Consider the following 22,525-nt stretch of genomic DNA (forward strand, 5'->3'; position numbering starts at 1 on the left):
AAATAAACAGTGTGCTGTAAGGCTCCTGCCCATAAGCAGCTTAAAGCATGGGTATTTAGTTGTTTCCAAATACTGCTGCAGTGAACATACTTCTAGTTAAAAATTTAGAGAGGGCACAAATCCCTGGAAATGGAATTGTTGGGATCAAGATAATATGACATCTTGTATCTGCATATAATGCTAGTAGTCTATTCATATATATATCTCACCTTGTTTTGTAAAAAATCATTTCATAGACTAGAATGGTAGTGAATAACCTCTTAATTATTCAGTGCAGGTAATGTAGAGAAAAGGAATGCCTCGGGGAAATTGAACTTGGCCCCCTGGAATGAGTGGGATACAAATAAGCAGAGAGGAAAGAAGAGAGTGTAGAAGAGAGAAACAGCATAAATGAAGCAAAGGTACACATGTGAATATATTTTATGAGAAGAGATAGTACAGAGTTCAACCTGGCAGGAACAGAGGTCCCTGTGGGCTATCAGGTAGGCGAGACAGCCTGAATTACTGAGAGCTTTCACAACGATGCAAAGGCAGTTTGATTTCATGTGATAGGGAGTAAGAAACCAGTGTAGAGTTTTGAAGGCAGCAAAGGTTACCTGAAAGAAATAGCATTTTAGGACCATCGGGCTCTCTTAGCACTGTGGAAGATTAATGGAAGCAGGCTGGTTTTAGAAGTAAAAGTACCAGTTAAGAAACAATGATAATAATATAGTATAATAATAACAGACAACTGGTGCGCTAGAGTAGGCTGGTAGCAGGGAGAATGGAAGAAAGGGATTCATATCAGAAACACTATAGAGAAAAACTATGATTCGGTGACTAAAGAGATGTGAAGGGTAAAAAAGTAGTCGGTATTTTAAGATTTTCTGGCTAAGAGATAGGAATGACACAGTGCCATCAATAGAATGTCTTTAGTTCCGTGCTAAGAACTAATTTCATTTTCTTTTTATGTAACCCTAACTTATAAACTTATGAGAAAAAATATTAAGTTGAGTTTGAGAACAGTACTGTCAGATGGCAGATATAAAACTCATCAAAATTGGCTCCAGAAACTGAAAAGCAAAAGAAGGGGAAGGCTTCTAAGGATTCTTCTCTGGGAATAATAGAAATACCCATGAGAATGTCTTTGGAGTGATAGCAATTTAGATTATATAATCCTATTTCCCACATAATTAAACTCTTCCTGTGGAGTTTAGTGCTAAAATTCAGAATGTCCAAAGTTATTCTGAATGATAAAGATTATTCTTAAGAGCTGTATCTCAAGCCATTCAAAGATAGGCCAAATGTCAAGGCTGTGGTTTGAGGTGTCATTCTTCAAAAGGCAATATGTACCTCCTCTTCTGGGCAAACAGCAGATCAGTTCCTGAGGTGATATCATTGGTGATATCAGAATTCTCTGAACCAGGCTGGTGGGCGAATATTTAAAAGTCCAGATACAAGCAGCTGAGAGCAGCATGTAGAAAGAATTTTTATAATTATTTTGTTTCAAAATGCACATGATGAGGATAGGCTGTTAGCACAGATTTACAAAAATTATTCATTCGTATCATCTAGGTTATTTACTCAAAGAAATTTTTTTTTAAGATTTTATTGATCTATTTGAGAGACAGAGAGCACAAGCGGCGGAGAGGGAGAAGCAGGCTGCCCATGGAGCAGGAAGCCTGATGTGGGGCTCGATCCCAGGACCCTGGGATCATGACCTGAGCTGAAGGCAGATGCTTAACCAGCTGAGCCTCACAGGTGCCTTGTCAAAGAAATAGTTCTACTAAATTTAGGTAACAAAACACATACAGGAAGATGTAAGCACTACCATATTGCCCAAACCTAAACTAATCTAAGGAAAAATAACAACAAATCATAATTCATGTATCATGCTTTATAGAATATTTGAAAACCTTTTAGGATTTTACCAGGAGGTGGGTTTGAGGCTCTTTTCTTCACACGCAGATGAAAATTGCTCTACCAATTAAGATAAAGAATAGTTTTCATTGGCCTTACAAATTGCTCTCTATGGGGTGCCTGGGTGGCTCCGTCAGTTGGGCTGGGCATCTGCCTTCTGCTCAGATATGAGGACTCAAGTCCTGCTCAACGTGAGCTGCTTCTCTCTTTGCCCCTCCCCCTGCTCATGCTTTCTATCTCTTTCTCTATCAAATAAATAAAATCTTAAAAAAACAAATTGCTCTCTAGTACTTAGTAAATCAGAATCATTATAAATATATAAGGCCTTATTTATTATCTTTGCTGCCAAATATATGGTAGTTTCTAGAATATAAAAATATGTATTATAACTGCAAATTTTGTAAGTCTAAAGGAAATCATATGAAAAATCTATCTTGGTGAATAAGTTACTGTAAATAAATTAGAACATAAGTATAATTCACATTTAAGATCATTGTAACTCAGTCTCTGAGGCAGTTTGCTAATTTCCTGTCAGCTCAAAAGAGTTAATGTATCCCTATGTCACTAACATACTACCAATGAATAATCCTGATACTGAGAATAAAGCCCATTAATCCCTAATACTAACACTTTAACACATATAAAAAAGATGTATGTGATTTAATTTCAAGGCTTCTATGGTGCTTGAAAAGTATTAACTGTGAAGTGAATGGATATTGAAGAATGGAAATTACATTTACAAGTGGCATATAAAAATCAGAAATCAGAAAGAAATGAAAATCAGTCAGAAATGCTCATCTTTCTGTGCATCCAGAATTCCTTATCTATAAAATACTGTGTGTGTGTGTGTAATAGACACTGTTTTTGAGATGGGTGAAAATATAAACCTCTTATATATGTGGTGTTCATCTTTATAACATTTTCCTTTTATATGTTCTGATGCAATTTTAGTTAAATAATTATGTTCTATGACTATTATGTGTCATAAACTTTTCAGAGAAATCTGCCTTTTCATGGTTATATTACTTTGCTAAATTTTGATGTTTTAGGAGGATTGATTTATTTATATAAAGAATTTAGGACTGTATATAAAATACATGAGTCTGATAACACACAGTTTGTAAGCTGCCAGAAATTAGCGGTGACTACCTAGCAGCCTAATAATATCACGAGAGAGATTAAACCTCAAACTTCTATTTACTATATCCTTATCTTGAAACCAAGGATCAGTTCTCCACAGGAAAAAAAATTTTAAGGACAATATAATTGAGCAGTTTTCAAAACACTTAGAAGGAAACGACTTATCACTCTTAATTTTCAACAGAAGTCACTCTGAAATAGTGAAACTGATATTTTAAATAGGACAACGATACATCAACAGATAGTCCCTTTCAGTCTAAAAGAAATAAAGAACTTACGTGTACTTTCAGATTAATTTAAGCAGGTGTTCATATGGGTTGTCCTAGAAGCTGGGGAGCTGGGACAGAACACAAAAGCCAGAATAAGAAAAGGAAGAGGAATCTTCCCACAAATCTGCATCCTTTTTCAGTATACCACTATCATACCCTGTTTCAATTCTTAGAAATCAAGCGTTTTTAATGAAGTAATTAAAATGGTTAACCTTGTTATCAATTTGCTTTTCCCATATTTTGCCATGTGCCTGTTTATTTTTCACCTTGAAGCTTCTCCCATAGAAGATGCATCAGTAGGAAATGCTTGGGTGGCTCAGTGGGTTACGCATCTGCCTTCAGCTCAGGTCATGATCCCCAGAGTCCTGCGTTGGGCTCCCGGCTCTGTGAGGAGTCTGCTTCTCCCTCTGCCCCTCCCCTGCCTTGTGATCTCTGTCTCAAGCTCTCACTCTCTCTCTCTCAAATAAATAAATAAAATCTAAAAAAAAAATTTTTTTGGAGAGACCTGAACACAGTGAATCAAAGCAGTAGTAAGAGAGTCTTTTTAAACGCATTCTTTGATTTCTACTTAATCTCAAAGATTTTAGGATTAACAGGGGAGACAAATGTTTGATTCTAATTGTCATAGCATATCCATGTAAACTTATCAATGACATGTTAACCAGGCTAAGATTTTTGTCTTTAAAGATTTAGTTAGTTAGTTAGTTAGTTAGTTAGTTAGTTGTGAGGGTGGGGGTTAGTGGGGGGAGGGGCAGAAGGAGCCAGAGAGAAGCAGACTCCCCACTGAGCCCAGAGCCCTAGGCTGAGTTCAGTTCCACAGCCCTGAGATCATGACCTGAGCCCAAATCTAGAGTCAGCCCTTACCTGACTCTGTCACCCAGGTGCCCCCAGGCTAAGATTTTTAACACAATCTTTTGTCAAGACTTTTTAAAAGTTTCCCTACTCATTTGCATTGGTAATATTTTCTAAGAAAAAGACAAATATCTTTTTTTTTAAGATTTTATTTTATTTATGTGACAGAGACAGCCAGCGAGAGAGGGAACACAAGCAGGAGAGTGGGAGAGGAAGAAGCAGGCTCATAGCGGAGGAGCCTGATGTGGGGCTCGATCCCAGAACGCCGGGATCATGCCCTGAGCCAAAAGCAGACGCTTAACGACTGCACCACCCAGGCGCCCCAAGACAAATATCTTTTAAACCTGTTTTATAATTAAAATCTTGGGGCGCCTGGGTGGCTCAGTCAGTTAAGTGTCTGCGTTTGGCTCGGGTCATGATTCCAGGGTCCTGGGATTGAGTCTTGCATCGGGCTCCCTGCGCAACCGTGAGTCTGCTTCTCCCGCTCCCACTGTGTGCTCTCTCTCTCAAATAAATAAATAAATCTTGATAGATAGATAGATAGATAGATAAAGTCTTAAAAGAGGTCCTCATTCAGAATTCCTATTTATTATCTACTTATAATGAAATATTTGTAATGTCCTTTTCAAAATATTTTATATGAATTTATATAGTAAATAATTGTCCTATATCTTCTTTCCTTCAGTAAATTTGCCTGGTTATAATTACTTTGGCTTTCTACATTCCTGCCAGAATCAATTTTTCCCTCATCTTCTCCAGTATAATTATATTTGAAATCTTATTTTAGTTATTAATTTTATAATGTTCTGTTCCAGATAAATAAATTATGCCCATTTCCAAATTAACCACAATTTATTATTAACACTGAGTTTGCTAACAAGAATACAAAAATGTTTTAGGCTTTAAATTTTATAAAAATCTATTTCTAAATCCACATTTATTTAATAGTGAACCTGTTCAAAAAAAAATGACATCTTTTTTGGGTGCATAATACCATCATAGTGTTGTTAAGTTGGTGGTATTTTGGAATTCATCATTTGCTTTTAATAGAGAATGACTCATGGACTTTTCAGTGAAGTTTTTCAGTAAATATATCTTGAATGTTGAAACACAGGTAGACCAACCCTCAAAATTAAATTTAAAAATAGAGTAAGTGCCGTGTGCTCTGGACCATCCTAGGCATGATATCAACTTAAGCAAGGAGTGGTCTACTAACTCATCATATTTGCCAAATATCATCACAGCCCAGAAGCTCTTGTTTCCATGCCACAAATCATCAGGTAGACCTATTTGGGTATCTGTTAAAGCCCAAATTAAGCCCTTTAACCAATAAAATAAACCAATAGGCCTTAGTGATTTCAGTATTACCCTCTTGCTGATGTGTTCACTAGGTAAATAAGTCTTATCTGGTTGAGGATGAGATACCACAGAAAGAGAGAGTCCTAGCAGAAGTCAGCACCACCTGTCAGGCACATGACCACCGCACCCCAATTGACTGCAGCTGAAGGAGTGATGCCAGGAAAGGCTAGCGAAATTGCCCAGCTGCTCCAAGCCCAAATTGACAAAATTAAATAGCTGCTGTTTTAAGCCACCATGTTTTGTGTGGTTTATTGTGCAGCAATAAATGGAAGAGAAATACTGTGTATGTCCAAAATAGGAGAGACTTGGCTTGGCTTGGAAGGCAAAGCAGGCTAAGTATTAGTGATATTAGTATTAGTATTAGAATATTAGTGTAAGCTGATAGTGAAACATGGCAACGTTAAAATAGAAGTAAAAGTCTAAATCAAGGAAGATATCAGCCCCACTTCCCTTTATAATGATTAAACTGGATTATTATATGGGCAAATTTTTTTAAGATTTTATTTATTTCTTTATTTTAGAGAGAAAGAGTGTGGGGGAGGGGACAGAGGGAGAGAGAGAATCTCAAGCAGACTCCCTGCTGAGCGTGGAGCCTGGCATGGGACTTGATCCCATGACCCTGAGATCACTACCCAAGCCGAAATCAAAGAGTTGAACATTCAACCGACTGGGCCATCCAGGTGCCCTAGGGGCAATATTTTTAAGACACTGGACATAGTAGAGAATATGCACAAAAAATATGAATAATAGTGAGCAGTCTACCAACTTTAAGGTACCAGCCATTTGAAGACTGGAAGTGTAAATAATAAAATACCATAAAGACATGACAGCTCTCTTAACATTTTCACAATACCTCATATGGAAATCAAGTAGGGTAACGATTTAAAGGGTAGGTCTAGGTAGATGAGTGGGAGATTCAAGGAGGCAGTTTCCAATTAAAATAAGGAATGATTTTTGGCCGTATAATTCTTATTCCATTCCCCATTTTTACCACTGTCTACCAAGTCTTGTTACTACCTTCTTCACCATGACTTGTCTACTCCTACCCTCACCTTTTCACTTACAAACTCTTTCTTCATTGTGTTTCAAATGTACATAGTCTTTTCTCAACTTCATTCTTTACTCATATAATATTTACTTATTTCTTATGTATTCTTTTGTGAAGAAGAATGAAATTGATCCATATTTAAATGGCTATGTCTCTATATATTCATAAATATATGTGTATATGTCCATTTTTATTAGCATCAGTGTATCTTAGTCTGTATTCCTCGGTTACATTTGAGGCTAAAACAGCAAGAACTTCTTTTTTTTTTTTAATGATTTTTTTTATTATATTATGTTAATCACCATACAGTACATCCCCGGATTCCGATGTAAAGTTTGATGCTTCATTAGTTACGTATAACACCCAGTGCACCATGCAATNATAACACCCAGTGCACCATGCAATACGTGCCCTCCTTACTACCCATCACCAGTCTATCCCATTCCTCCACCCCCTCCCCTCTGAAGTCTTCAGTTGGTTTCTCATAGTCCACAGTCTCTCATGGTTCATTCCTTCTGATTACCCCCCTTTTCTTTATCCCTTTCTTCCCCTACCGATCATCCTAGTTCTTATGTTCCATAGATGAGAGAAATCATATGATAATTGTCTTTCTCTGCTTGACTTATTTCACTTAGCATTATCTCCTCCAGTGCCGTCCATGTTGCAGCAAATGTTGAGAATTCGTTCTTTCTGATAGCTGAGTAATATTCCATTGTATATATGGACCACAGCTTCTTAATCCAGTCATCTGTTGAAGGGCATCTCGGCTCCTTCCATGATTTGGCTATTGTGGACAATGCAGCTATGAACATTGGGGTGCATATGGCCCTTCTCTTTACTACGTCTGTATCTTTGGGGTAAACACCCAGTAGTGCAATGGCTGGGTCATAGGGTAGTTCAATTTTTAACTTTTTAAGGGACCTCCACACTGTTTTCCAGAGTGGCTGTACCAACTTGCATTCCCACCAACAATGTAGGAGGGATCCCCTTTCTCCACATCCTCTCCAACAATTGTTGTTTCTTGCCTTGTCTATCTTTGCCATTCTAACTGGCGTAAGGTGGTATCTCAGTGTGGTTTTGATTTGAATTTCCCTGATGGCTAATGATTTTGAACATTTTTTCATGTGTCTGTTAGCCATTTGTATGTCTTCATTGGAAAAGTGTCTGTTCATATCTTCTGCCCATTTTATGATTTGTTTATTTGTTTCTCGTGTATTGAGTTTGAGAAGTTCTTTGTAGATCTTGGANTTCCATACAAATTTAAGGACTATTTGTTCCAGTTCTTTGAAAAATGTCCTCGGTATTTTGATCGGGATAGCATTGAAAGTGTAGATTGCTCTGGGTAGTATGGACATTTTAACTATGTTAATTCTTCCAATCCATGAGCATGGAATATTTTTCCATCTTTTTATGTCTTCCTCAATATCTTTCAAAAGTGATCTATAGTTTCTAGGATATAGGTCCTTTACGTCTCTGGTTAAGTTAATTCCAAGGTAACGTATGGTTTTTGGTGTTATTGTAAATGGGATGGATTCCCTAATTTCTCTTTCTTCAGTCTCGTTATTCGTGTATAGAAATGCAACTGATTTCTGGGCATTGATTTTGTATCCTGCCACCTTACTGAATTGTTCTATAACTTCTAATAGTTTGGGAGTGGATTCCTTTGGGTTTTCCATATAGAGTATCATGTCATCTGCAAAGAGAGACAGTTTGACTTCTTCTTTGCCGATTTGGATACCTTTGATCCCTTTTTGTCTTCTGATTGCTGTTGCAAGGACTTCTAGTACTATGTTGAATAATAGTGGCGAGAGTGGGCATCCTTGTCGTGTTCCTGATCTTAAGGGAAAGGCTTCCAGCTTTTCCCCATTGAGAATAATGCTTGCAGTAGGCTTTTCATAGATGGCTTTTATGAGATTGAGAAATGTACCCTCTATTCCTACACTCTGAAGGGTTTTAATCAGGAAAGGATGCTGTATTTTGTCAAATGCTTTTTCTGCATCAATTGAGAGGATCATATGGTTCTTGAGTCTTTTCTTGTTGATATGATGTATCACATTGATTGATTTGCGAGTGTTGAACCATGCTTGCATCCCAGGTATGAATCCCACTTGGTCATGATGGATAATCCTTTTAATGTACTGTTGGATTCTATTAGCAAGGATCTTGTTGAGGATTTTGGCATCCATATTCATTAGAGAAATCGGTCTGTAATTCTCCTTTTTGAGGGGGTCTTTGCCTGGTTTGGGGATCAAGGTAATATTAGCCTCATAGAATGAGTTTGGTAGCTTTCCTTCTGTTTCTATTTTTTGAAATAGCTTTAGGAGAATAGGTATTATTTCTTCTTTGAATGTTTGGTAGAATTCCCCAGGAAAACCGTCTGGGCCTGGAGTTTTATTATTTGGAAGGTTTTTTATCACTGACTCAATTTCTTCATAGTTAATTGGCCTGTTTAAGAAATCTATTTCTTCCTGTTTCAGTAACAGCAAGAACTTCTTACTTCATCATTTACAGTTTATGCACAGGAGAGTGGGAGCACTCCATCTATTACCTATTCTCTTTCATAGCTCTGTGATCTTTCCCTCCCCATCTTTCTCTCCTTTTCTTTATTCCTCTGATCTCAGCTCTTTTCAGTCTGCTTTTTGGAACCTTCTTTGCATTGTTACTACCTTGCATCTATCCACAACTTCCACACTGAATGTTTCACACACATTCTACCTGAAACTTGAATTTACCAAGGACACTTGTTTCCAAGCAACCCACTGGACACCAGTCTTTTTTCCCATACCCAAGTACTAGGAAGGAGAGTTCTGGTTCCCCTTTGCTATGTTCAGACCTTCTGCATTGATGTAAAAACCCTCCCTCCTTTAAGATTTACACCATCCAGCTTTCTCACTCACTATTTCTCCTTTTCAGTGATACCTACTGATCTGATCAGTGCCATTCCCCTGAAATGTATTTCAGGCATCTGATTCAGTGTTTTCCTCTCTACCCCAACTTCTGCATTCATGCTAAGAAACTTCAATATCAGTGTCAGTAATATGCACTATTCTTTTGTCTCTTGAATGCTAATGACTTTTACCTCTTATCCACTTCAGCTACAATGGATGTTGGCAGAATTTTCTACATCTGAAATCCTAAGATCAAAGTTGCCTCTTTCACAATAACCACAGCCTTATTGCAACTACTCTTGCTTTTTAGCTTCAACAGAAATCAAGACATCTGGTCCCTTGCTCCTTTCATTTTTTTTTTCTGAACTAATAACCCCTTAGAGACTCACTTTCTTCTCTACCCAATCTGAATTCTAGGTTTAATCACTTTCTCTCAAGGATACAGTCTGCTTATACTATTGTCTTGCCTTTTAAGTCATAAACTCTCAATTACTTCTATTATTTGTCCTCCCCAAATTTATCCCCGGAGTATTAACCTGATGTGGAAAACAAAAGTCATACTACTATGATGATAGTATCTCCTACAAATTTGTAGTCTCTAGCTGTAGCCGGATCATCAATCTAACCTAATATTTCTTTTACATATTCTAAGTCACCTCCTTTTCTTGTCACATTAAACTTCAGCATTTTCCTCTAGCTTTTGCTTTACCCTATGCTTTCAGCAGAGAACTCCGCCTCCTACTCCCTGGGGAAAGTTGAATCTAGCAGACATAACTTCTGTCAGTTAACTTCCTCCATACCTAAATTATCCACAGCTGTATTCCTCCCACCTCTTTCCCCTTGGTCTCCAAGAAAAGTTGTCCAGTCATATTTTTTAAGATAATGCTGTAAGTCGTACTTATGATCCCATCTTCTGAGACCCTACTAAAAAAGGTATCATCTTCTTCTCTTATACTTTAGAGTATAAGTAGTCTTATCTCCCATCATCCACAAATATATTCACATGCCATACGTTTCTTTAAGAATTTCTTCAATGGTACATCCCCCTATAATTATAATTCTCTTTACTTTCTATCTGAGCTCTTATAAAACAGCATGTACTTAGCCTTCAGCTTTTTTAAGATTCTGTTTATTTATTTAAGAGAAAGAGAGACCACGACTGCGAGCACAGAGAGGGGGAGAAGGAGAGAATCCCAAGCAGATTCCATGCTGAGTGCAAGCCTGACATGGGGCTCTATCCCACAACCCTGAGATCATGACCTGAGCCAAAACCAAGAGTCAGATGCTTTAACTGATTGAGCCACCCAGGTGCCCCTAGCCTTCAATATTCACATTCCTCTCAGGCTTCCTCCTACTTCCGTCATGCCACTAAAACTGCCCCAGAAAGTTATCATTTTTCCCAATTGCCAAATCAAATGGGCATTTTTCACTTTGGTCTTATTTAAGTTCTTAACCCTGTTCACTACCTTTGTGAAATTCTCTTCTTTGGATTCTGTAACAATACCTATTCTGGATTCATCTTTTACTTACCTGTCTTCTCAAATTCTTTTCCCGATCTCTTTACTTTAAATATTTGTTTTCATTTGATTTCTTTCCTATTCCCATCTCTCTTCTCCTTTTTATTTCTCTTTCTAAGCATTTCCGTCTACTCCCATGGCTTCAGTTACAACCTACAGCAACCTAGTCAAGGCCCACCGCTTCAGCCTCATTTCCTGCCATTCTCCACTTCTTACTTCATGATCCTGAGAAAACATACTCCCGGTAGGACTTGACCCATACCATGCTTTTCATACCTCTGTGCCTTCACAGATATTATTTCCTCTGTCTTGAATGCTCACCCTGCCCAGCTCCACTCCTGCCCTTCTTAAGATGTCTGTTTCCTTCTTATTCTTCAATACTTAACTCAGACAAAATCAGGAAGATTTTATATTTATATGCCTTTCCTCCCCTACCCAAACTAGGTTCTGTTTGATATTTGTGTTTATCCTTTTATTACAGCATTTACCAATAACTTATTTGAGTTATCCATGTAAAGATCTACTTCCCCACCTTACTGTTCCTTATAAGCAGGGACCATGCTGTTTTTTTGAATAATCGATGCCTAGAACAATACCTGGTAACATAGGAGTTACCAAACTCGGTTCCAAATAGATGGAACTGAAATGAAATCTGTATCATAAACTTAGAATTTTTTCTGTAACACAGACTCTTACATCCAGGTATCTACTTAACATTCCCACTTATATGTCCCACCAACACCTCAGATTTATATGTACTAAGCTGAATTCATACACACACACACACACACACACACACACACACACACACCCAACAAATTCTTCTAAACTTCCTCTACACTGTCTTGGTGACCTCTATCCATCTAGTCACCAAAATCAGATACCCAAGAGAAATCCTTGCCCACCCCATCTCTCCCCACCCTACCCTCTAAAGTCACTAAGTCCTTTGGATTCTGTATCCTAGATATCTTTCAGACTTATCTTCTTCCCATTTGCACTGCTGCTGTTATAGTTCAAGCCTTCAAGTCTAACTAGGATATTTTTTTATTATGGCAAGCCTTCATAACATAAAATTTTACCAATTTAACCATTTTTAAGTGTACAGTTATATGGCCTTAAATACATTCATGTGTTGTGCTCACTAGGGTTATTTTAATCAGGAACTCTCTGGGCTTTCTACCTATAGGCTAACCTGCCTCCATCCCATCCCTACATTCTTGCATTCTGCGTAATCTTTCTAAAGTGCAAATAATGTTACTAGATGAGTTAAAACCCATTCATTCCTTCCCACTGTTTGCATTAGTGGTTTCATCACAAAGTTTTCACAGGTTCACACTGAAATGAGATAGATAGATAGATAGATAGATAGATAGATAGATAGATAAATAAGACAAAGTTTTTCCAAATATTTTCGACTTCATGAATGACAACATTAATCAAGATAAATACTGAGGGTGCCTGGGTGGCTCAGTCAGTTAAGGGTATGCCTTCAGCTCAGGTCATGATCCTGGAGTCCCAGGATCGAATCCCACGTTGGGCTCCCTGCTCTGTGGGGACTCTGCTTCTCCCTTTGACCGTCCCCCCTCTCATGCACTCTCTCTCTCTCTCATTCTCTCTCTCTCAAATAAATAAAATCTTTTAAAAAAAGATAAATACTGAAACATGCATGGAAGGCAAAATTAATTTCGTTTTAGATATGCTAAGTATCATATGCCAGTGCAATAAGCAGTTGGGTATGTGAGTCTGAAGCTCAGAAGGGAGTTTGGGGAGGGAGGCTTTGTATTTGGAAGTAATAAGCATGTAGGTGGAATCAAGGAAACAACATTTTTTGAGGAAAGTATGGATAGCATAAAGAAAAAGGTGATAAAATAAATCCACATTAAAAAGACCAGCAGAGGAAGAACAGTCATTATCCTAAAAAAAAAAAATTACATTTAAAGTCTTTTTCTCGCCCTGCTGCCATAGATGAAAGCAGGCAAGATCTTTGATACTAATGGCAAACCCTAAGTGAAGCATTTCAAGTGGTTTTTCTATCTTCTCTGCTGGATAGAGGTTGTTATGCATCTCTCTTGGATTTCCCTGTTTCTTTCTCCTTGAACGAAAAAAATTTTAAGCCAAATACGTTCGATGGGATAACCTCATTGCCTAAAATAGAAGGAATAATTTTTCCAGAGTAAAAATTGTCAAGCCAATAAGAATTTCCATTCTCACATTAACAGATACAAAAATTACTCTCAAAAATGAGTGAGATTTTTACTTTGGTACAATTCTGTTGGTGATGAGGTATTCGTTCTGTTTTCACTCCTTTCGGTTGCAAAAAATACACACACACACACACAGTAAGCGTAATTCAAGCCCACCAAAATTCAGAAGTACGCCTTAAAAGTTGTAGTGCTTTTGGAAGTAGCATAGCACAGAGAGATCAAGGAAGTGGTAATTAGACTCAGTATCATGTCCTAGCTCCAAAACTCACTAGCAGCCAGGCTCTGATCAAATTACTGTCTCTATATTTTGGTTTTGTCAGCCAGTGATGTCTACTCCATGGAGTTATCATGAAAATTAAGTGTGTGCCTAATTTACTTCTCATAATTCCTGGCACATAGTCAGTATTAAGAATTACTTAACGTTTGGGGCCCCCGGGTGGCTCAGTTAAGCATCCCACTCTTGATTTTGGCTCAGGTCATCATCTCAGGGTGGGGAGATCAAGTCTCATCAAACTCCACACTGGGTCTGGAGCTTGCTCAAGATTCTCTGTCTCCCTCTCCCTCTGCCCCTCCCCCGCCCCACTCGTGCAATCTCTCTCTTAAAAAATTTTTAATTAATTAATTAATTTTAAGAAATAAATTAATTTTTTTAAAAAGAATTACCATTTTGGGGCACCTGAGTGGCTCAGTTGATTAAGAGAATGCCTTCGACTCAGGTCATGATCCTGGAGTCCCAGGATCGAGTCCCACATTGGGCTCCCTGCTCAGCAGGGAGTCTGTTTCTCCCCCTGACCCTTACCCCCTCATGCTCTCTCTCTCTCTCTCCTTCTCTCTCTCTCTCAAATAAATAAAATCTTTTTTAAAAAAAAGAATTACCATTTAAAATATATCACAATATTATTGAGTGAAAAATAAAAGTACATTGGTTAGGAAAATTAATAATTAACTATGTTCATCTACCTAATAGAAGAGTATGTATTCCATTGTAGTACATATATATTATCTAAATACATAGAAAATATAAAAATAATGTTAACTGAGAAAATAAGTTTTCTATCTAAAATATAGCTTTAAGATATTTTTCAAGTTTATATGGAAATCATACTATAGCAAGTAGTAGTTTGTAACTATTATGTCCTAATTACGTGCACTGTCATTAATTTACTTTCTTAATGTGTTACTAAATGTTGGTGAAATAGACCGACAAATACTTTCCCAATTTGACTTCAGTAAGAACTTGAGAAAATTTTTAATGAAGCCAAATAATCCGTCAACCTATAGTCTGAAATCCGTGGCTCTCTTAGTGACCCAAGCCCTCATGGAAGTAGCTCTGAACTATGAACAAGGAAACCAGTCCCAGATGTGTTACCGTTTTACCGCAGGCCTCGTATAAGGGTTTAGTTGTTTGTGCTTCAGTTTCTTCATATTTAAAATGGAGAAATCCTAGTCCTAGTTCTAACCCTTTTCTTATTTCATGAAGCCCTTGGGAAACTATCGTTGAGTAACATGTAAAGCAATTGGAACCCAATTTAGTAAGCTACATAATTTTTTAAAGGCTATTGTTGATTTGGAGAGTAAAGAATAGCCTGCAGGCAAATCCTGCAAGGTGCTTCAACAGACGTACACAGCTACCTTCCTGTTGGCACTGTCCATGTTTGGCAGGTGTATTCCATTCCTTACAGGAAGGAATAGGTGCTTCATTGTGTTTCAGAAGTCAGTGAGCTTTTACAGAACTAAGTAATTGACATTTTTTTCATTTCTGAGATCAAATTTTCATACATCATTCAACCTGGATAAACTGAGAATGTGGTTGATCTAGTAATTGTTGAAACGTAGTAAAGACAGCGCAAGATGTGATATTTAAATATTTCCTTCTAACCTTTTATCTTAGCAAGATGTAAGAGTTCTAATGGAAATATGTCCTAATGTATAAAAAGGAGACTAAAGTAGATGAGCCTATTAATAAAGGAGAAGTCAAAAGAGGCACAACACCAATTCATCTCAGTAATTGGGGTTCCATTGATTCTGAATTCACAGTAATAGTAACTCTGCAGAGTACAGCTTCTTTGACATTATGAAGAAGGTTTTTTTTTATAGTAGTATTAATGATATCATGGTGGAGGGATAAAACTAACCAACTTGAAAGTAATATTTTCTGGCTTTTTTACAATGTAGGCCAAAAAATGCTGTTAAATGACCTGTCAATATTTCCACTAGGAGTCCTTTTTTAACAGTTAATTGAGGTTACTATCGTATATTTAAAATACATTTATATTTGCATACTGGTATTTTTCTTGCCCCTCCTCCAAAATTTAGGTTAGTGAAACTTTGTCTTAAAGACTTTATGTAATCCTATAAGTCATCATTTAGAGGGTATATAAGATAGCACTAGTTTTTATCACTAGGGAAAATCCAGCTAATACAGATCGACCTGTGAACACCGTGAATTGTCCAGTGAATCTTCTCATTCAGTAGTCTGAAGCTGTTTTAGTGGACGCGTAATACTTTTGTATAATTTTTTACATTTGAGAAATTTGTAATAATAAACTTAGGTAAGATTTACCTTTTTACTCTAATTACTAACATTTCTCAAAGGAAAGATTTTTGATGCACTGGATTATTTTGTTTCATCCTCTTGTTTTCTGTTAACAGAACTAAGTATACGTTGAATCATCCAATAAACGTGAGCTAGCTTTCAGTGTTGCATGCAACTTGTTAGCCATGTAAACCAATGTGTATGACATTAAGAATATCCTCATTCCTTTAGTGTCTAGCTCTGAGCTGTGTTTATTTGCAAAGGACCCTCATGCATGGATCCGTATAAATGAGGCAAGCTGGAGCAGACTAGACTGTCCCTCACCAGTTTTTGAGGAGGAAGATTGTGTATATGAAAACTGGAAGATTTTTCTGTGTGTAACATCAAATGGGATTTTTTGTTGAGGTTTTATGTTTTCAGTAAAAAAAAAATATATATAAAAGGAAAAAAATTAATGGTCTGATTCCGTCATCTCTTGTAAAGCAAAATCTCACTGATCCGAATGAATGTCATCTCCCACCCATAGAGTAGCATAAGAACACTACAGAATGGACTTCTGAACTTTTGACTTTATTTTTGGTATAATTGGTGAGTTTTTAATCAACTAAAAAAAAATCACTTATCTTTGACTACAAACTATAGAATCATTGCTAACTTGTTTATATTACTCAAAATAGAAACTTCTTTTTAAATGTAGTGCAGAAAGTCTGGTTTTATTAACATCAAATCATTTGTGTATATTTAAATGATTTTCATGCCACTAAAATGTGAAGTTTTTTCTAGCCAGCTAATTCCTAATTATTTTCATCAGCTGACTTCATGAGGAAGGAAGAAATGTAACATGTCAGAATTGTGTAACATACCAGTGTGTCACTTATGTAGCTAAGTAACAGGTGTAATAGTAATGGTATTTCTGTAGTGAAATATGTACTTCTTAGGTAAAAATCAGTCTGAAACTGCTCTGCATTTCATGTGCCATCTTCTCATTGCATAGTAAATGATTCATTCACAGCCTTAATGCAAGCAGGTAAATGTACTGAAATAAGTATATTTTTCATGTAGCGTCTAAAGCTGACATAATCTGAAGATCTGGGTTAAAGTTTGTGTTGTTACTGTTTTTTTAACCTCAGATACTTGGCACTCTGCACCAGTGTGTCTTGCTGACAGTAATGCTTTGTCTCTTAACATGACTACCAGCAGTGCTTGGTCACAGGCAAATACTGTTCTTTTTCAGCCAAAACATTCCTGATAATAACTGCACTTTTTGTATTCTCTTTTTTTTCTTCTCCCTTCCCGCCCTCCTGCCCCCATCTTAGGTTGGAAAGGCTGGTGGACGTCCTGAGGAAGAAGGTTGGAACAGGGACCATGAGGACAGTGATCTGACTGAAAAAACGACAGTCTGGGGAAGCAATCACATCTGGTGACCAGGCTGCTTCATTCAACACTGTGTAAACACTAAAGCCTTAACTTAGCAAACAGTTGTTAGAAGTGGGACACTCCAACCACATTCCAAGCTGAGATAAAATCAAATCACAAATGTTTAACCACTTTGCTGCTGACTTATTTATCCAAATGTATTAACTACAGACTTTTACCAATGAGTAGCTATAAAGTTGCAGCTTATTTTGTAACTATTTTCTGTCTCCATGTATCGAATATAAATCTTTCTACCGAGAGACCATTATAGGTCATATCTTCACATACGGCCCTTTCTGAATCAAAATGCAGCAAAGTAAATATTGTCTAAACCTTAATCCACTGTGTTAGGTCAAAACTTCAAATACATGCATTTTTCAGTATAGAATTTATTTCTTCACTGATGAGAGGAGCTCAGACATGAGAGTGTATAGTCTTCCTCCAATGCATACACATAATCTTTGTTAGTATTAAAGAATATTAAGTATAAATACCAAGAATTAAATGTATACTTTGCTCTAATAAGAGTTTGATATTTTAAAATTACATTAATCAACGCATGTTTTTTGTTTCACTACAAATAATGCAAACTGTCTTCAGTAAAAAAGAGGATATCGTTCATGTGTACTTTTAAATTCATATTGTCAGCATTTTTTAATGTTCTGACTGAATAATTAATTGTCTGAACTCTATTTAAGCTATAGAAATTGCCAAGTCTGTCTCATAGGCTGGGACACCTTTGGCATGAAAATTAGTATGTGCCAGCATGACTCTAAAAGGCAAGAGGCCATCAAACATGTTAGGTGTTATTTTTTATTATCTGTATCTAGATTATCACTTGAATTTTTTGGTGGAGGAGGGGAACCCAATAGATAATAAAATTACAATGTAAAAATACACAAGTACGTGGAAAAAAAACTGGCAAATTGGTTTGGTTACCTACTCTGTCTTTTACTTAAAAGATAATTTGAAATATTTATGGCATAGCAGTCACTTCTGATCATATGAAATTATGAATAAAAAACTAAGGTTTATGTATTTGGCTACAGGAAAAATTTCTTCTTTTTTTTTAGATTGAATAGATGAGAGGCCAGTAGAAGATGTCTATGACTGGAACAGGATGAAATAGGCAAGTAGAGATTGAATTAGTGAAAATTTTGTAGGAAAGTGAAAATTTTTCTAAGCCCACACAGTATTTTAATTTATCTTTAAGACTGAGCTAAGTTATTTACCATTGTTTGTTTTGGGGACAAGAACAGGACAATTTATTGCACCATTTTTTCACAAACCAATGGAGATTATTCTTGTGGTTTTTGATTTATTTTTTTTATTTTTATTTTTTTACTCTGCAGGAAAATGTAAGGTGCTTTATCACAGAGTGACAAAAGAATCATAAAGTTAACAGACTCAATTTCTTCCCATTAAATTTATTAAATTAACTGGCAGTTAAACCATCCCATTGAGTTCAATTTAGAATTTCGTCACGTTGCCTGCTTTTAATTTTTCTTTAAACTATTAGAATTAGAAAATAAGGAACAACAGGGGTTAGAAATAAGCTAACTGGATTTCCTCTACAGCCCTAAAGAGAATTATAGGCTTTCATAGGCCAGTGACTATATAAATAGAGAAATCTGAAATAATTTGGTCATGCATGGAGTCTTCTGTCTGTGCTCTAATTGCAACACGTGGCAGCTCCCTCTGTGAAGAACAGAGCCTTTCAAGTCTTGCAGGTAAGTAAAGAGGAGCAGTTCTTGTCACAAAATAGTCCAGTCCTGAATCTTCTTCAAATAAATCACAAGTAAACTTGAATTTTCCATTTAGTCCTGAGGAAGAGACAGATCTTTCTTGCATTATTTTGCTTGGGGTTTTATAAAACACACTGTGAGCATAAAGACATTCTGCAGTTTCCAAACATCTCTTTCTGTCCCTAACTGATCAGATTAGAGCAACCAGTTCCTGTAATTAATATCCAGAACTTTTGGATATTATGAAGCTAAATTTATAACAATTCTAACGTTTACTATTGTGAATGTAGGGTTCTCCACCAAAACATCACATCCGCTTGAAAATGAGTTGGGTACAAAATTACAGATGCCAAGTATTACAGCCAGGAATTACCAATTGATTTCTTGCACTTAAAAATGCCCACGAACAATGTTTCAAACAGTCTTTATGTCTTTTTTTGTCTATGAAGGTATGGCCCAGCTCACTGAAGATCAGTTCCCCACATACTCGGTAATAATGCAATTTCAGAAGTTTTCCATGCTGCCCAGAGATGTTGCTTTGAGTTTGCCTTAAATATTATCAAGTCTAATTCCATGGTAACATGAGAATTCACTTACCGTGTAAAAATAAGTAGTTCAGAAGAAAAGCAGAAAAGATAATTCAAACGTGTAACATTTGATGATTTATTGTAAAATCCTTTCACATCTGTATTTTTTAGTTGATCCTATCAACAACCATATAATAGTAATAATAGTAAATTATATATACATATATATCAACCGCATAATAATGATGATAATTGTAGTAGTGTTATTGTTACATTTTACAAATGAGGAAATAGACTCAGAGGGGCTAGGAGTATGCAAAGGACTGGCTAAGACTTACAACTGAGGTCTTATGACTAAACCATGCAGCCATATTTCTCTAAACCTTTCTATAAGAAAAAAAAATTTGAGAAATTTAACTCTTGCAATTTTTGTTATTATTGTGCCATTTCTTTTCTACACAATACATATAAATTTGCTAACAATCGAGATGATATGCATCTCTTTCAGTGAAATACAGTAATGTGAAGTACATGAGTAAATAGCATCACATTATTACCACCTAGTAGCCGCATACTTTGCCTTAGGCTTCACTCATTAGGAGTGACAATTCATTGTTAGTAAAAAATAACCTTGAGTTGCTTTGTACTCTTTTTAATTGGGCCTGATGCTGAAACCCGACAGTGTAGTTTTATCAAATGGTGGTCTGAACTTCAAGGCTTACTTTACCTCCTAGAGCAACTACTAGAGATAGAACTGATTATAGGCAAGTTGTAAGCAGGTTATTGGTTATAAGCAAGGTATGAGCAGTTATAGCAAAGTTATTAATTGTGAATATATGAGAAATTTTAATTCTACCTTTATAACTTGGCCATTATGTTAAAATTATTTAAAATATTTTAAATATTTTATCTAATAAAATATTTTCCTTATTCAATAAGAAAGGCGATCCTTTGTATATATCCTTATTCAAATAACCTGAAGAATCTTGTCAGTCACTTACTGATAGAATTAGTTTACTTCACAAAAATGTTAGAATATTAAAAATCTTCTTTTAATGTTGGATATAGTTGCATAGAAAAGCATTTTTATATGTAGTATTTTTAAAGATCTTGGTTTTTTTTAAGTTTCTATTTTCAAATACTCATGATTAATGAGTCATTATAATGATAAAATAACCATGGCTTGGGGCGCCTGGGTGGCACAGCGGTTAAGCATCTGCCTTTGGCTCAGGGCGTGATCCCGGTGTTCTGGGATCGAGCCCCACATCAGGCTCTTCTGCTATGAGCCTGCTTCTTCCTCTCCCACTCCCCCTGCTTGTGTCCCCTCTCTCGCTGGCTGTCTCTATCTGTCAAATAAAAAAAAAAAAAAAAAAATCTTTAAAAAAAAAAAAATAACCATGGCTTACACATTTTACCTTCTCACATATGGTTTGCGTGGAACCCGGATTTTTCCCAAGACATTATTTGGTTGTTGATAACTATTATTTACAACTAACCAATCTATCAACCTATTCAGATCTATATATATGTATGTATCTATATACTTAGATGTATACACACTGACACACACACAAATACATTTTCCTTTTTAAAAATTTGATTTATAATTCCACTGTTAGGCTCCAGTGACTTCAGTATTTTGTTCATGTTTTATTAGAAATGCACGTGGTTTCTGAGGCTTTTAAACAAATACATGGAATGGTTGAAGGATTTATATTGCTCATGCTTAGCTAAATATGTCATCTCTAGAAAAGATGTGGTTTATTTTGGCACTGTTTTAAAAACTCAAATATTTTAAACATTTGTTAAGTTGGAGCTTGCACATTTGAACTAGTAGCATACGTTCCAGAATAGCTTCTCAAGTTACCAAACTTTTTGTAATCCTTTTACTAGAATAACCTTTTTTGAAAGGTTTTTTTCTGTTCTTTTTTATTATGTACTTTAAGTTAAATTTATAGAGGTTGGAGTTATTTTTAATGTAGGATTTCTTAACAGAAGAGGACAATGATGAATATTTATTTTTGAGAATCATTAAAATTCTGTATACCATTGATAGTTCTTTGCAGGAATCTTAATATACTAAATTTTAATATAGTTAACATACTTATTTTATACTTACTTAATATACTTATTTTATTGTTACCTAAGTATAGTTTTGGAATACACTAGTACTTTAGGGACCACCAGTTTCTTGACTATCTGATTATTAACAAAGATGAATTTTAACTCAAATATCTAAAATATATATTTACTTTTTATTCATATAAAATCCCCTACTGCAAATCCTACACATTTCAATGCAGTTCTTATATATTGATCTTAATCATATTTATAGTGGTACAATCCTGAAGATCCTGGACTGAATATACTTATAAAATATACTGCAGTAAGAAGACCAATTAAGTTCACCATCAAACTGTGTCTGACTTCCTGAACAAATTTAATAAAGATAAAAATTGATATGAACAAATTTTTAGGTACTTTAGGAACCTTTAAAAACTACAGATATAAAATAAAAGTATAGCAATAAAATATTAAAGATAAACATTACTTTTGGTACTATGGTTAGGAAGAACCTAGGGGGGCACCTGGGTGGTAGTTAAGTTGGTGGTGGTTAAGTTGGTTAAGCATCTGCCTTCGGCTCAGGTCATGATCTCAGGGTCCTAGGATCCAGCCCTGCATCAGGCTCCATGCTCAGGGGGGAATCTGCTTCTCCCTCTCCCTCTGCCCCTCCCTCCTTCTTGTGCTCACATTCTCTCTTTCTCAAATAAATAAATAAAATCCTTAAAAAAACAAGGAAGGAAGGAAGAAGAGAAAGAAAAAGAAAGAAAGAAAGAAAGGAAGAAAAAAAAAGAGAAAGAAAGAAAGAAAAGAAAGGAAAGAAAGGAAAGAAAGAAAAAGAAAGAAAGAAAAGGAAGGGAGAAAGGAAGAAAGGGAGATTACTTCTCTTAGTGAAAAAATAATAGACTGATTCAAATCTACTGCAAAGCACCTCTACTAATTTTGGAATTTGTATGTGGAATTTTGCTGTAACCAATAGCTGACATCTAAAAACATTGCTTCTATTCTGTTTAATTATTCAATCAAGGTAAGGTAATGTAAATACCTTACATACACTACATATT

The 22,525-nt window shown here is 36.0% G+C and overlaps 1 protein-coding gene across 1 annotated transcript in view; it reads left to right on the forward strand.

The window, feature by feature from the left end:
• MIPOL1 (mirror-image polydactyly 1) overlaps positions 1-20,263 on the forward strand; it is a 310,557-nt gene extending 290,294 nt beyond the window's left edge. Inside the window, exon 12 of the mRNA XM_034648675.1 lies at positions 17,029-20,263. Coding sequence (XP_034504566.1) covers positions 17,029-17,095 — 67 coding nt within the window. The 3' untranslated portion in view covers positions 17,096-20,263. The remainder of the gene's footprint in view (positions 1-17,028) is intronic.
• The last annotated feature ends 2,262 nt before the right edge of the window (positions 20,264-22,525 follow it).

The sequence above is a fragment of the Ailuropoda melanoleuca genome, chromosome 20 (genome assembly GCF_002007445.2).
Source record: "Ailuropoda melanoleuca isolate Jingjing chromosome 20, ASM200744v2, whole genome shotgun sequence".
Lineage (NCBI taxonomy): Eukaryota > Metazoa > Chordata > Mammalia > Carnivora > Ursidae > Ailuropoda > Ailuropoda melanoleuca.